The sequence below is a fragment of the Aythya fuligula genome, chromosome 1 (genome assembly GCF_009819795.1).
Source record: "Aythya fuligula isolate bAytFul2 chromosome 1, bAytFul2.pri, whole genome shotgun sequence".
Classification (NCBI taxonomy): Eukaryota; Metazoa; Chordata; class Aves; order Anseriformes; family Anatidae; genus Aythya; species Aythya fuligula.
Genome location: NC_045559.1, coordinates 79,930,067 through 79,942,888, shown reverse-complemented (window position 1 = coordinate 79,942,888; position 12,822 = coordinate 79,930,067). Strand labels below are relative to the sequence as shown.

Sequence of the window (12,822 nt, the reverse complement as noted above, 5' to 3'; positions counted from 1 at the left end):
AGAAGGGGGCTAGTTAAATAAGCACAAGAAGTCAATCAAGGAGAGGAATAACGCAACATTCACCTCCTAGTTGTCACAAGCATTGTTCTTAGATACCTACCTTTTCCTGTGGGTACTGCTTCCAAAGTTGAAAAAGAAGTCTCAAGCTCATCTGCTGATAATCTGCTGTGAAGTTCTATTTTTCTGATGCACCATTTTAGCAAGCAATGACAACTCACAAATGAGGCAGACAGGCACCAGAGACATCAGGCAAATGCCATCCCTAAACTCCCTTAGTCCAGTTTACCAGGCCCTAACTCACTCATAGTTATGTGATTTCATGCCAGGAGTCAGGCATCCAAAATGTGGATAAAGTGCAATTATAAGTCAGAACAATGAGTTTCCTTGTTTCTGAGAGACGCACTTTGATCCACAGATTCTTTTTAAGTCCTTCCATAAGGCAACGTGCCTATTATTTTTAATACATAAGTATTTGTTAGTATCTTGTTTTAATCATTTAAACACTATACATTTAAAAATTAGTATCATACCATATTTTTACTCTAAGCAACATCATGGTTTTACCTGCATAATTACTGTGAACAACAGGCCCATATATTCTTTTAACAATATCTTGTATGTTAAACAACCTGGAATCTTCAGTTATGTGAATACAACTCACTTGTTCATGACCAAATCCTTTAAGTAATACAGGACCAAAAGCATCTACTGTGGCATCTGGAATAACCAATATGCTTACACTGAAAATTGTTTACATTTGTGGACTATTTATGTCTAAAAGCTCAGTCATAACAAAGTAACTGTCACTTCAAGTTTTATAAAATTCAATAAATATGCAGGATATCAGAGTCTTCACCAAAGATCAAGGAGCCCAAAGCAAAAACCTTATTGTCTGAATTTAAGAAATGTTATTGACTTCAAGTAAATTTTTCACTCGCAAAAATATTTGCAGGACTGTAGCCAAAATTTGGAAATGAACTTCAAAATTATATAATCTAGTCTTAGTAATTTGTTTTATTAAAGTATTTTATTTTAACTTTTTTTTTTTATTATAGCATTCTAAATACCATTCATATCTATATTAAAAAAAAATTAACAAACACATAAATTATGCAAACACTAACAGATTTTGAGTGAAGAGAAACTTTCCAAGAACGAAGGGGTAGAAGTGATGTCTCTTCCCATAAATATTTTTTTAAACTGTAACTTTCACTTGTGTTAACAATCCATTTGAGATATAAAAATCCATAATTTACATAGTATTTCTGACTATTGCCACATTCAGATAAAAGAATGACAATTATTATAAACTATCTCAGAGTATAACACATAAAAGAACTGGTGACCAGATCAGATGTCACCATGATTAAATAATATTATTCAATAGCACTTAGGGATGCCTTGCATTTTACAGAATAAAAACTCTGTAGTATTAGAAATGTACATAATAACTGTCCCGCAAAACAGATGATGCCACGAAGCTTTTGCTGCCCGCTGGTTTTCTACTCTCTACTTATAAGCAAAATGCTTTCCAAAGTCTTTTGTGAACACAGTTCTTCACATGATGCCTTGTCAACGACCAGTTAACCACTGGTAGCGCTGGGATGCAGTGGTTTGACTCTTGCTAGTCTGGAGAGGCCAAGTCTAAGACCATGAGTAGGTGACTTAACCGAAGCATATTTCCCAATGTTATTAGTGCTTCCCGATGCAGCTGAAAATAATTTTAAAACAAAAAGGTGTAAGCAGTTTTAAGAAAAGAAAGCCTAACTCCTGTCTTTTTATGCATTCAAAGCAGAACAAAAAAGTATTATAAAGACATTGTAATAAGGATAGAACAACATACCACAAAAGCACATGAAAATCAGCATACTTGCAGGGAATCAATCTATTTGGGAGCCAGTGCAGCAGGTATGGCACACAGTTTTAAGTAACAAGCAACACAACAGAGAAACACCACCATGTGGCACTGGACAAGCACAAAAACATTGTTCCTGGTCTACTGAGCATTTTCAGGTGCACCACAGACAATCACAGAATCAAATACAAAATCAAGTGACAAAAGAAGGCTTGAGAGAAACAAGTCAAACAGAAAATTAATGTGTGCATTAAAGGAAATCAACTATTAAGGAAAAACAAAGTAATAGTTAAGACTCAGCAGCAGCAGCTTAAACATTCTGATAACCTAAAGCTTTTAAGTATTTACTTTACTAAAGCAGTTAGAACACTTCAGCACATTATTATTATTTGTTTAGAATATATAACAATACAGCATATTAAGAGCTTTCTTTATCTCTGGTATAAGAGAGAAGAGGCCACAAGACAATCTCTTGATTAAGATCTGCTTCACACTCTGGAAAATATTTCATTATCCTTCCCACATAAAGGAGTTAAGGATAATGCCGTAAGAGGAAAAGAAGCATGAAGATAGCTTTTTTTTGTTTGTTTGTTTGTTTTTTTCTTTTTCTTTTTTAACCTAAGGTTAAAAGAATACCTTGCATTTTAAGAGGGCAGTAGTTGTTCCAAAATGCTGTTTGTTTGTTTGTCTACTTTAAGTGTCTGGAATTCTTTACTAAAAACAACCAATGTATCTTTTTATAGTTACAATCTCACAGGTACCTGGTGGTATCCATTTAGGCTTCTTCTCTGTTACAGGACTTGATGCATGTAAAGGCCTTCCAATTGGTTCTGAAGAACTGGACATCTGTGTTGGCTCAGATTTTAGTTCCGTTACCAGTGAAGGAGGAACTACAGGCGATACTTAGAAAATAAAAGCAGCCTTAGAATAATACTTTTACAGAGAAATTGTCACACTGTATAAGATGATAGATCCCTTTACAGCAAGACTTCTCTGAATTGAGTGAAACGAATATGTTAGTAATGCCTTGTCTTCCAAACAGCAATATAGATTTAAACAGTCAGTCCTGTTACATGCTGGAATTTCAATACTAGTTTGTAAATAAGCACTACAAGAATTTCTTGTTAAAGATGTTCCAGATGCTAGATTGCTAAGAGCTAAGATTCTTCAGTCAGCTATTCAAAGCAAACTATTCCCTGTCATAAATAAAACTAAAAATTAAATTATGTATTGTAAACTCAGTATTGAAATTAAAAGACATTATCAAGTCAGACACAAGATGAACACAAGGGTAAAAATTTTCTTAAGCTATTTAGAAGAAAGTAAATACAGTGAACAACTTAAGTCTGAAAAAGTTGCATATTTAACACTTTCATCCAACAGTTATTAGTACTAGCATTGTTTGGCTACCCTTGAATTAAAGATTCATATATGTAAATGCAAGAACATGCCCTGATATTATATTCATTTATTTTTTAAAATCCTCAGATCACATAATATTATTTAACCTTTTATTAAAAGCTAGTTTTAAAAAGAAAAACTATTTTTATAGTAAGCAATGTTTGTTTACTATAAAGCCTTTTTTCTTCCTGGATTTTTTTCTCATCACCATTTCCCTTTTACTCTGCATATAGCCTTATTCATCATAACTCTGAAGTCAGTTTGTCAGCTAGTCGTATTTGTTACTTCAGGTCTTTTAAAATACTTGTTTTTTAATAAGAAAAACAAGGATAAGCATCAAACAAAAACCCTGTCAAAGGTACAGACGTTGTTTCTTGTATACAAAAGGAACTTTTCATTTCAAATTCCTAGTAGAAACTTACCTGTAATATTAATCTTGGATGTTGGAGTCTTTTTTTCTTTTTCACCCTGCCTCTTTTGTTTGGTTTCTTTTTTATTTCCTTTGGTTTTCTTCTTTTCCATAGCAAAGTCTTCATCATCATCTTCATTATAATCTGAATCGTCTTCTGCTTCCTCATCTATAGCAACGAAAAGGGATTTCATCTCTTTACAGGAAATATAATTTATTATTACTCCAGGATCTTCTAATCTCACTCTGAATGTAAAGAACCAGTGTATCTTAAGCACACAGTTTTGCACATATTTATATGATGAACTGAGAAAGAAATAGCTGTCATAATATATTCGGTATTTACAGATTTCTTTTTTTTTTTTTTTTTTTTTTTTTTTGAAGTCAGCACACCCTGATATAAACTGCAAATAATAATGCTTTAAACTGTTTAATTATCAAGTAAAAATATCCCACATGTGCAAGATGAAAGAGTTAAAATTATTTGACAGTTCTTTGAATTTTTACATATTCTTGCTCTAATGTGTAATCATAGAATCATTAAGGTTGGAAAAGATCTTCAAGATCATCTGGTCCAACCATCCCCTACCACCATTGTCACCCACTAAACCAAGTCCCTAAGCACCACATCCAACCTTTCCTTAAACAAACGCCCCTAGGAATGGTGGTGACTTCACCACCTCCCTGGTCAACCCCTTCCAAGAAATGTCTCCTAATTTCCAACCTATCCCCCACCCCCAGCGCAATTTGAGGCTATTCCCTCTAGTCCTGTCACAAGTTACCTGTGAGAAGAGGCCAACCCCCAGCTCCCCACAGCTTCCTTTCAGGTAGTTGTAGAAAGCAATATGGAAATTTGGAAAAAATGGAAATATGAAGATATGGAAAAAATGGAAAAATACTTTGTCAAAATTCAGCTGCATAAGTCTTATAGCTTTATTATTTAAGAAAGTAACAGACACTGGCAAGTCTTAGAAATAGCTTTCTGACAGCAGTATCTAGACTATCCCCCAGATATTTCCACTGGTAATTTTGGAAGTATTTTCCAATAAGACTTGCAGTACAGGACAAAAGATTGGATAGAGACATGTTAACAACTGGGGCATAACAAAGAGAGGTGTCTATCACGTTTTCTAGGCATTCAATAGTTGGCTCCTACCAGAATTACAGCAATGGGCTAGACTGGCATCCAATCAGACGCAGAAAGGTTTTCAGACAGATGAGAATTGGAAGAAGGAAAGAAGGGAGGCTATGTCTTCAATAAGCTTAAAGAAAGCCAGTACTGAAAGCACTGAACACCTGACAGTTCTCCAGATTCAGTTTTGATGCAAACCTCAGAATACAACTGCAAAAACAAGCACTACAATTAAAATATAATGCTTTGGTAAGAGGGAAGGAAAGATACATTAGAAGCAGTACACACTTTCCTGCATATATAACCTCAGTGTAAGTAATCACATTAAAAGAACTCTTAAGCAGACGGTTTCTACAGCCTACCTGGTACAGACTCTCGCTCAGAGTCAGTATCATGCTCTCTGTCATCACTGTCAACAGTCAGTGACTTCTTCTGATGTGACAGAGCTTTAGATGCTGCCGTCCCTTGCCTACAGCCACTCCTAGGTATGTCATCGTGTAGAACCTGATCAAGACCTAAAAAACAGAAGGTGATCTAATTAATCCAAATTCACAGTAACTCTGCTCTCTCTCTATGTCAAAAAGAAGCAGGTTTTGAGTCTTAGGGCCAGGAACTTGTTTTTGGTTTTTGAAGTACACTGTTAGACTAGCAGGTTATCTACACATGTTTTCACATGGTTCTCATTTTATAGAATCACACAATCATGGAATGGTTTGGGTTGGAAGGAACCTTAAACATCATCTAGTTCCAAGCCCCCTGCCATGGGCAGGGATACCTCCCATTAGACCAGGTTGCTCAAAGCCCCATCCAGCCTGGCCTTGAAACCTTCTGGGCATGGGGCATCCACACCTTCTCCAGGCGATCTGTTTCAGTGCCTCACCACCCTTAGTGAAGAATTTCTTCATTATATGTACCTCATTAAGTCTACCCTCTTTTAGCTTAAAACCACTATTTCTTGTCCTATCAGTACAATCCCTGAAAAAGAGTCCTTTCCCATCTTTTCTGTAGCACCACTTAAAGTACTGGAAGGCCACTGTAATGTCTTCCCAAAGCCTTCTCTTCTCAATGCTGAATAACTCCGACTTTCTCAGACTTTCCTCACAGGAGAGGTGCTCCAGCCCTCTGATCAGCCTCATGGTCCTCCTCCGGACTCACTCCAGCAGGTCTTCCTTGTGCTGGAGGCCCCAGAGCTGAACACAGTACTCCAGGTGGGGTCTCATGAAAGCAGAGTAGAGAGGGAGAGTCACCTCATCTGACCTGCTGGCCATGCTTCTTTTGATGCAGTACAGTTGGCTTTCTGGGATGCAAGCATACATTGCTGGCTCACATTGTTTTCATCCACCAGCACCCCCGGGTCCTTCTCAGGGCTGCTCTCAATCCATTCTCCACCCAGCCTGTATTTGTGTTTGGGATTGCCCCAGCCCAGATGCAGCACCTTCTACTTATCCTTGTTGAACTCCATGAGGTCCACGCAGGCTCAACTCTTGAGCCTGTGAAGGTCCCCCTGTATGGCATCTCTTCTCTCCACTGTGCCAACCACACCACACAGCTTGGTGTTGCTGGCAAACTTGCTGCAGGTGTACTCAATGCCACTTAACTGGCAAAACTGTTCTATCTAGGAATGAAAGTTATCAGTATTTATCTGTAATCAAACTAATGAAAGTAGAGAAGCACAAAAATAAAATCAGGAATATGAAAAAGCTCCCAGTGGCACAGCATATGTTTTGGTCACATCTACTTGTTGCTTTGACATTTTGGACACATTAAGGAGCAGCGTTTTTCCAATTTTAAGACATTTTAACAAAAAAATGAATGCATCCCTCAAAGTTAAGAATATTTTAAAATAAGTAAGATTTTTTTCCACATAGGTGAAAAACAAAATCCATCAGAAATAAGAGAAAAACATATTTAAATGTAAATTTAAATGCTATTTTTGGAAAGACATAATATGAGAACAACTTACCTAAAAGTTCACTGTCTACACTGCAGTTGGTAAAAACAGGTCTCCTATTTTCTGATTCAATTTTCTTACCTGTTTTAGGATCTAGAAAATAAAATTAAAAAAATATATTAAACAATAATATTTGAAAATTATGTTTTAAAAAGTAAAGATATTAAGAAGTGAAATGAGCATTTTTATCTGTCTGTAAACAATCTGTTTGAAAAGTCTTATAGAAAAGTTACTTTTCTCACAGAAAAAAAAACTTGAATGTAAGAAGACAGGCACAAGCTAGAAATTCTCATTTCTTCATAATGACATCTTGAAATAAAACATGACTTTCAAGCTATTTCTTTGCAAAATAAATTCAGTCATGTCAAAATTCGCTACATATAAATACAGTGTTGCATTGAACTGTAAAATAACCTTGTTCTTCTGAATTTTGCACCTCAAGGATATTTGTTGGTTTTTCTTTGACAGATAAGGCTAAGGCAACTTCCAGATCTCTTTGATAGAGTTTGTCATCCAAGGATATTCTGAAAAAACAAACAGGCTAAGTAATAATACAATGAAATGAGTGTTACAGATCTATCTCTGACTTACTAAACTTTGAGTTCTGGTGTTTGTCAAGAAATTATCATCATACTATGAATTACTTCCTGAAGAGACTTCAATAAAGTAGAAACTAATATTTAAAGCACACTATACTTAAAAGTACGATGGTGTTGGAACATTGTAGTATAAGACCTAATAATTGGTATTATCACAGGAAAGGCGAATAACATTTGCTTGAAATACTGCATTGAAACAGAACATTGATACAATACTTTACCATCAAAATAATCAGTTTTTTTTATTGGCACTGACTCTCTATTTTCTATTAAACTTTAAATATGTTTTTTTCTAAGGAGTCAAACTTGTCTTTGTAGTTATCAGTTATTCAAGTCCTTAAGTAATATAGAATTCTTACAATTAATTTGCATTGTAGAAATATCAAGACAAGATCAGACACTTAAATCTGTTTCTGCACCTATGCAGGTAGATTGCTGTAGTTTAAAGCTGTAAAAAACAATAGACATAGTTCACTACTGACCTCAGGCAACTTTTTCTGACCCTATGTAAAGTTATTATACCATTGTTTTGCAACTACACCATTAAAGCTGAAAACAATTACCACACTAATATGTTGTATTTTTACTCTCAGCTGTTTAAAACTCTAGAAAAAAAAAAAAAAAAACAACAACAACGAAAACCACCACAAATACTACTATTGAAATACAGCTTCTTTTTTCAAACACAGTTAACCACGTTTCAACACTTCTCACCTTTTACTAGGTGCCTGCTTTTGAAATTGAGTTAATTCTTTGTGTGTTATTTTTTGCTTCTCTTTTTTCTCCTTCTTTGGTTCCTTCAGCTGTGTTCTGGATTTTTTGCTTAAAGGTGCAGCTATACATGCAAAGTCTTCATCTATTTAAGAAATAACAACAAATAGTAATTAGGTATCCTCCAATATATTCTTCCATGTGGCCAAAAAGAAGTCACTCAACCCAATTTCATCATACACTGAAAATACACCAAACATAGCCTTTTTGACATCAACACTATTAGAAAAAAAAAAAAAAAAGTGTAACAGTACTGTTCTTAAAAGTATTTTTAATGAAAATTTAACGTGACTTCTTTCACACCTGTTTTAATGGTGATCATTTGTTACCAGAATTTCAATAACTAAAGTTTCACCTTTTCATATACAGAACAATAATTTTTATAATATCAATCATTGTCATTAATCAGTTTTAGTCTTGAGGTTTTGTGAATTGTTCCCATTAATGACTCCTGTTCATTAGAAATGTTCCTGCTTCCCTTTTTCTAGCTTTCTCATATTGCCTCTTAGCAAATACAATATATTTTCTTCAGTTTTCCAAGAAAATTAGAAGGCATAGAAACCACCTTTCTTCCAACTGAAGACACTGCAGTTCACAGTACAAAATAAGGAAAAAAGTATAATGGTCTTCAGTGCTCTCTAAATGAGAGAGAACATATACATACATATATATATATATATGATCAATTCTGAGGAAACAAACAAACAAACAAAAACAAACCATGAGGAACAGAATAAAAGTGACTTAACTTTTGTTTAAATATTACAAACGGTCACTTAAAGACTAAGAAAAGTCATGCACATTTAAACTCATAATATTAAAGCTCTGCATTAACCTGCAGGACTTGCAAGGGACCATCAACATTATTTACTTTACCTTCTCCTTCCCATCACTTCACACTATTCAGTTCATCTCACAAACAGATGAAGAGCAAGCAGGAAAACAAAAAACCAATAGCAACAAAAAATTCATAGTCCAAATCCATGAAAGTAAGGAAACCCAAATTCAGTACCGAAAATATGTGACACCAATTGGGGCTCAGAGGAAAGGACTGTCGTGAAAATAAATAGCCTGCAATCTATTTCTTATCAATGAATCTCAACATTTGACTGTTAAGTTCTTACCCAGAACCCATCAAGGTACAGAGCTGCAATAGGAATGTTAGGTCTATGTACAGACAATCCACAACTCCTGACAATATTCTGGTTTACAGTCCTGCGAACTGATCTTTGGGAGGACATGGAACAAACAATTCTCTCTGAAAACTAAGGCAGGGAAAGAAACAATATTCTTGCAATAACACAGTGGATTCACTAGCTCCCTAATAAACTGTTCGTATATCCTGGCTTACGGTCATCATATTCCTGTTGAATCAGGACTTTTAACGGTGTGCACAGTTTACTTCCACTAAAAGCAGTAGGTCTTGTTGCTGAAGTGATTCATTACAAACACTCCACTGATGCTTTGGGTAGTGGCATTAGTGTTTGGCATTTTTGTTACATACAAGAATACATCACTTACCATCATCTTCACCAAATTCCGAATAATCAACAACTTTCTTGCTCCTGTGGCAAAACCGCACAGAGTTAGTCATTCGGGAGTGAGAATCCTGACTTGCTAATACTTGACTTCGGGTAACTCAAGATTTTAAGGAAAAAAATAACGCGCGTTCAGATGTTTTACTGTAACGTTATTAAGACCTACAGAGCCACAGAAGCGTTTGAGCTCTGCCTTAAAGCCACCCAGCCCCACTACCCTGCAGGGACACCTCCCACCAGACCAGGTTACCCAGCCTGGCCCTCAACACCTCCACGGATGGGGCACCCACAGCTTCTCTGGGCAACCCGATCCAGGGCCTTGCTGTCCTTATAGCAAAGGGTCGGGGCCCTGGCCGGGCCCCCTCAGCCGCGGGCGGGTAACGGGCGGGTAACGGCCGCCAACGGCCGCCGGCTTTCTAGGAAACGCCCCCCCCCAGCCCTCACCTCCGCACCGGCCGCGCCGTGCCCGCGGCCATGACGACACCGTCCGCGCCCCGCCCCGCACATTCGCCACGGGGCGGCTGGTGGCGAATCTGCGCCTGCGGACGCGAAGCTGGCGCCGGCCGCTCGGCAGCGGGGGGCGGCGGGGCGCGGAGGTGAGGCCGGGGCTGGGGGCTGGGGGCGGGGGCGGGCGGCTCGGGGAGCGGGGTCGCTCGGCCCGGCCTCGGCTCGGCTTTGGGGTACGTGGTGGTGGGGGTAAGCGGCTTGGGCTTGGTTTAAAATCGCAGAATGGCTGGGGCTGGGTTTGCCAAAAATGAGATTAATATTTGTGAAAAATGCAGGTTTTAAAGTTTTAAAAACTAGAAGTTGTTAATTGTTAACAGAACACGCTTTTTGTTAGCATATTTGTTTATGGTTTTACTAGAATTTAACTCATGCACGTTTTATTGCTAGTTCAGGAAATCAGCTCGAAGATGAAGCCTGATAAAGGAAACGTCTGCATTAGGGAGAGAGACTATGTGTACGAATTCAATGCTGGAAATCAGCATCTAGTGCTGACAGTGCCCCTTAAATTTCCTGTGCAAGAAAATGTTAGTCATCTGCATGGACGTCTAATGCTTCTGCACAATCTGCCATGTTTTATAGAAAATGGTAAGACTTGAATTTTTAAATTTTGAATTTTTAATGTCACATACTCATGCCCATAAATCCCTTACACCACACTTGAAGAAACCAAAAGAAAGGTACTTAGTAGAAATGTTTTATTTTTTTTTAATAGCTAAACATTTAAGAAAATGGCTATCAGTACTAGAAGGAAAGTGCCTAAGTAAAAGGTTTTCAGAAAAAAAAAATCTATGTTTCCTAGTTGATTGCTGATACTTCCACTTAGATGGTTTTGTTGATGGGCCATTCTCTGTTTGTTATAATAGACCTGAAGCAATCTCTTAGTAAGTTCATAGAAGAGGAAACTATAAAAGATTATGATAGAGAAGCTGAAATGGCTCTGGAAGCAGTGAAATCAGGAAAAGTAGACATAAACCAGCTGGCAGATGCTTGGTCTAAAGCTTATAAAGAGGTAAGACTAAGGCTGAAAAATTAATGTTCAGAATTTGATTTATGTGTATGTGTATGCACATGTATGCAGACATAATCAATTCTGTGAAAGTACAAAATTACATGGAAATTCATTTTTACAATTGTTATGATTTTTTTCCTTTTATTCCAAAGTGATTATTAGGTATTCACCCTGGAACTTATCAGTAAGTTTCTTCCTGAATTTACCTCATTACTGGCAAAAATTTAGTAGAGTTAAAAAAACAAAACGGAGAAGTAAAATAGATAGTGACTGTCAAACAAAATTAGATCTAGGAGTTATAATACATTAGATTCAAAGAATAAGATTTGCGTTGATCCCATCCAGAACGTCAAAAATACCAATGAAGTCTCCTAAAGAAAACTGTGAACAAATTGTATGCCTTGATGAACATGAATAAAATGAAATTAGCCTAAGAAGAAAAATGAATTTACCTTTAAGAAGGAAAAATCTGCATTGGGTGGGCACAGGAATGTTTCAAATCATTGAAAGAGTTTACCCTCTTCTGCTCTGAAGGTTACTATGAATAGGTTAGGCAAACTCTTTAAAAATTTATTTAAAATCTTGCCTCAGTGCAAGGATTATGATTTTATCATCTCTTGACATTTCTTCAATGTTACCATCTAAATTTATCATCTGAATCTGGTGGGAATCACAGCAAATACAAGGATTGTTTCAGTATAGAAGAGCCTGCTGAACTGGCATCTATCTCTGAGTCATTCTTTGTTAATGAAAAATTGCTTTTCTTAAGTCATTGTTGTTGATCACATTGTAGTGACATCAGAGTTTGGTCCTCCTTTCTAGTAAGATGTTTTTCTTTGCGCAGATGATGTTTTGGACCCTATCTAAACTTCATCAAATGCAAATGATGTTGTGCAGATTTATTTTTTTGACAGCACCTTAAATACTTAAAATAGTAAGTGCTAAATTATTCTTCTTTTCACGCTGGTGGTGAAAATTGATGATTCTTCACTGTTGGCAAAACCATAATACTTCTGCTGCTAGTTGCTTTGAAAGAGAATATGAGAAGAGAGAAAACGATAAAAGCTAAAGCAGAATACAGACAGCTCAAATCAAGGAGATAATTCATGTATGTTGAAGGACATGCATCAGTGTGAATGCCCAGTTGGTTTTGCCTCCCCATTATGAGAGATCATTGTTTTATATTATATGGTGACTTTAAAGACTTCTCTCTTATAATTTTTAGACAACATTAGAGTACGCAAAACCTGAAGAAACCAGCTGGGATGAAGATTTTGCAGATGTTTATCATGATCTGATACATTCTCCAGCTTCTGAAACACTGTTAAACCTGGAACACAATTATTTTGTTAGCATCTCGGAATTAATAAGTGAAAGAGATGTGGAATTGAAAAAGCTTCGGGAAAGGTATTCTGCATTCTTTTCTTCAGTTGTCTTACAAAATACAGGTGCATACTAATGGATGTATACAACTTGTATGATAATGCTTGTCAATTTATATTTGTCAGTGTAAAGCCCTATTTTAGTGTCGTGTTTCCCTCTTTAAACTTAGTCATATAATGCTTCATTTATATTGTTAGGCTCAGCTATCTTCCACTCTCCTCAGGCACTGAAAATTATACAAGCAAAGGTCATCTGATTAGTACAAGG

The 12,822-nt window shown here is 36.5% G+C and overlaps 2 protein-coding genes across 5 annotated transcripts in view; one reads left to right on the top strand and one right to left on the bottom strand.

Moving 5' to 3' along the window:
• Positions 1-1,025: 1,025 nt before the first annotated feature.
• On the bottom strand, positions 1,026-10,202 carry RAD51AP1 (RAD51 associated protein 1). The gene is made up of 9 exons (XM_032187641.1): positions 10,101-10,202; positions 9,640-9,683; positions 8,062-8,203; positions 7,163-7,272; positions 6,761-6,841; positions 5,160-5,312; positions 3,679-3,834; positions 2,617-2,757; positions 1,026-1,711 (listed from the first exon to the last, which is right to left on the bottom strand). Exons 1-9 carry the CDS (start codon positions 10,130-10,132, stop codon positions 1,584-1,586), a joined length of 987 nt encoding a protein of 328 aa, XP_032043532.1. The 5' UTR covers positions 10,133-10,202; the 3' UTR covers positions 1,026-1,583.
• C1H12orf4 (chromosome 1 C12orf4 homolog) overlaps positions 10,202-12,822 on the top strand; it is a 24,830-nt gene continuing 22,209 nt past the window's right edge. For 2 of the 4 annotated variants that reach the window (XM_032187620.1, XM_032187600.1), the window contains exons 1-4: positions 10,202-10,252; positions 10,551-10,748; positions 11,027-11,172; positions 12,398-12,579. In XM_032187620.1, the coding sequence (XP_032043511.1) occupies positions 10,571-10,748; positions 11,027-11,172; positions 12,398-12,579 (506 nt within the window). In that variant the 5' untranslated portion in view covers positions 10,202-10,252; positions 10,551-10,570. Of the gene's footprint in view, positions 10,253-10,291; positions 10,337-10,550; positions 10,749-11,026; positions 11,173-12,397; positions 12,580-12,822 lie in introns of those variants that run through there. The other 2 variants (XM_032187610.1, XM_032187628.1) reach the window with 2 other exon arrangements.

Bases quoted from the DNA above. Each gene is read 5' to 3' on its own strand.
- RAD51AP1 (XM_032187641.1), bottom strand. From the start codon at position 10,132: ATGGCCGCGGGCACGGCGCGGCCGGTGCGGAG. The intron at 8,204-9,639 runs GTAAGTGATGTA...TTTCTTAAATAG, and splicing joins GGAATTTGGTGAAGATGATG to ATGAAGACTTTGCATGTATA. The intron at 1,712-2,616 runs GTACCTGTGAGA...AATTATTTTCAG, and splicing joins GCCTAAATGGATACCACCAG to CTGCATCGGGAAGCACTAAT.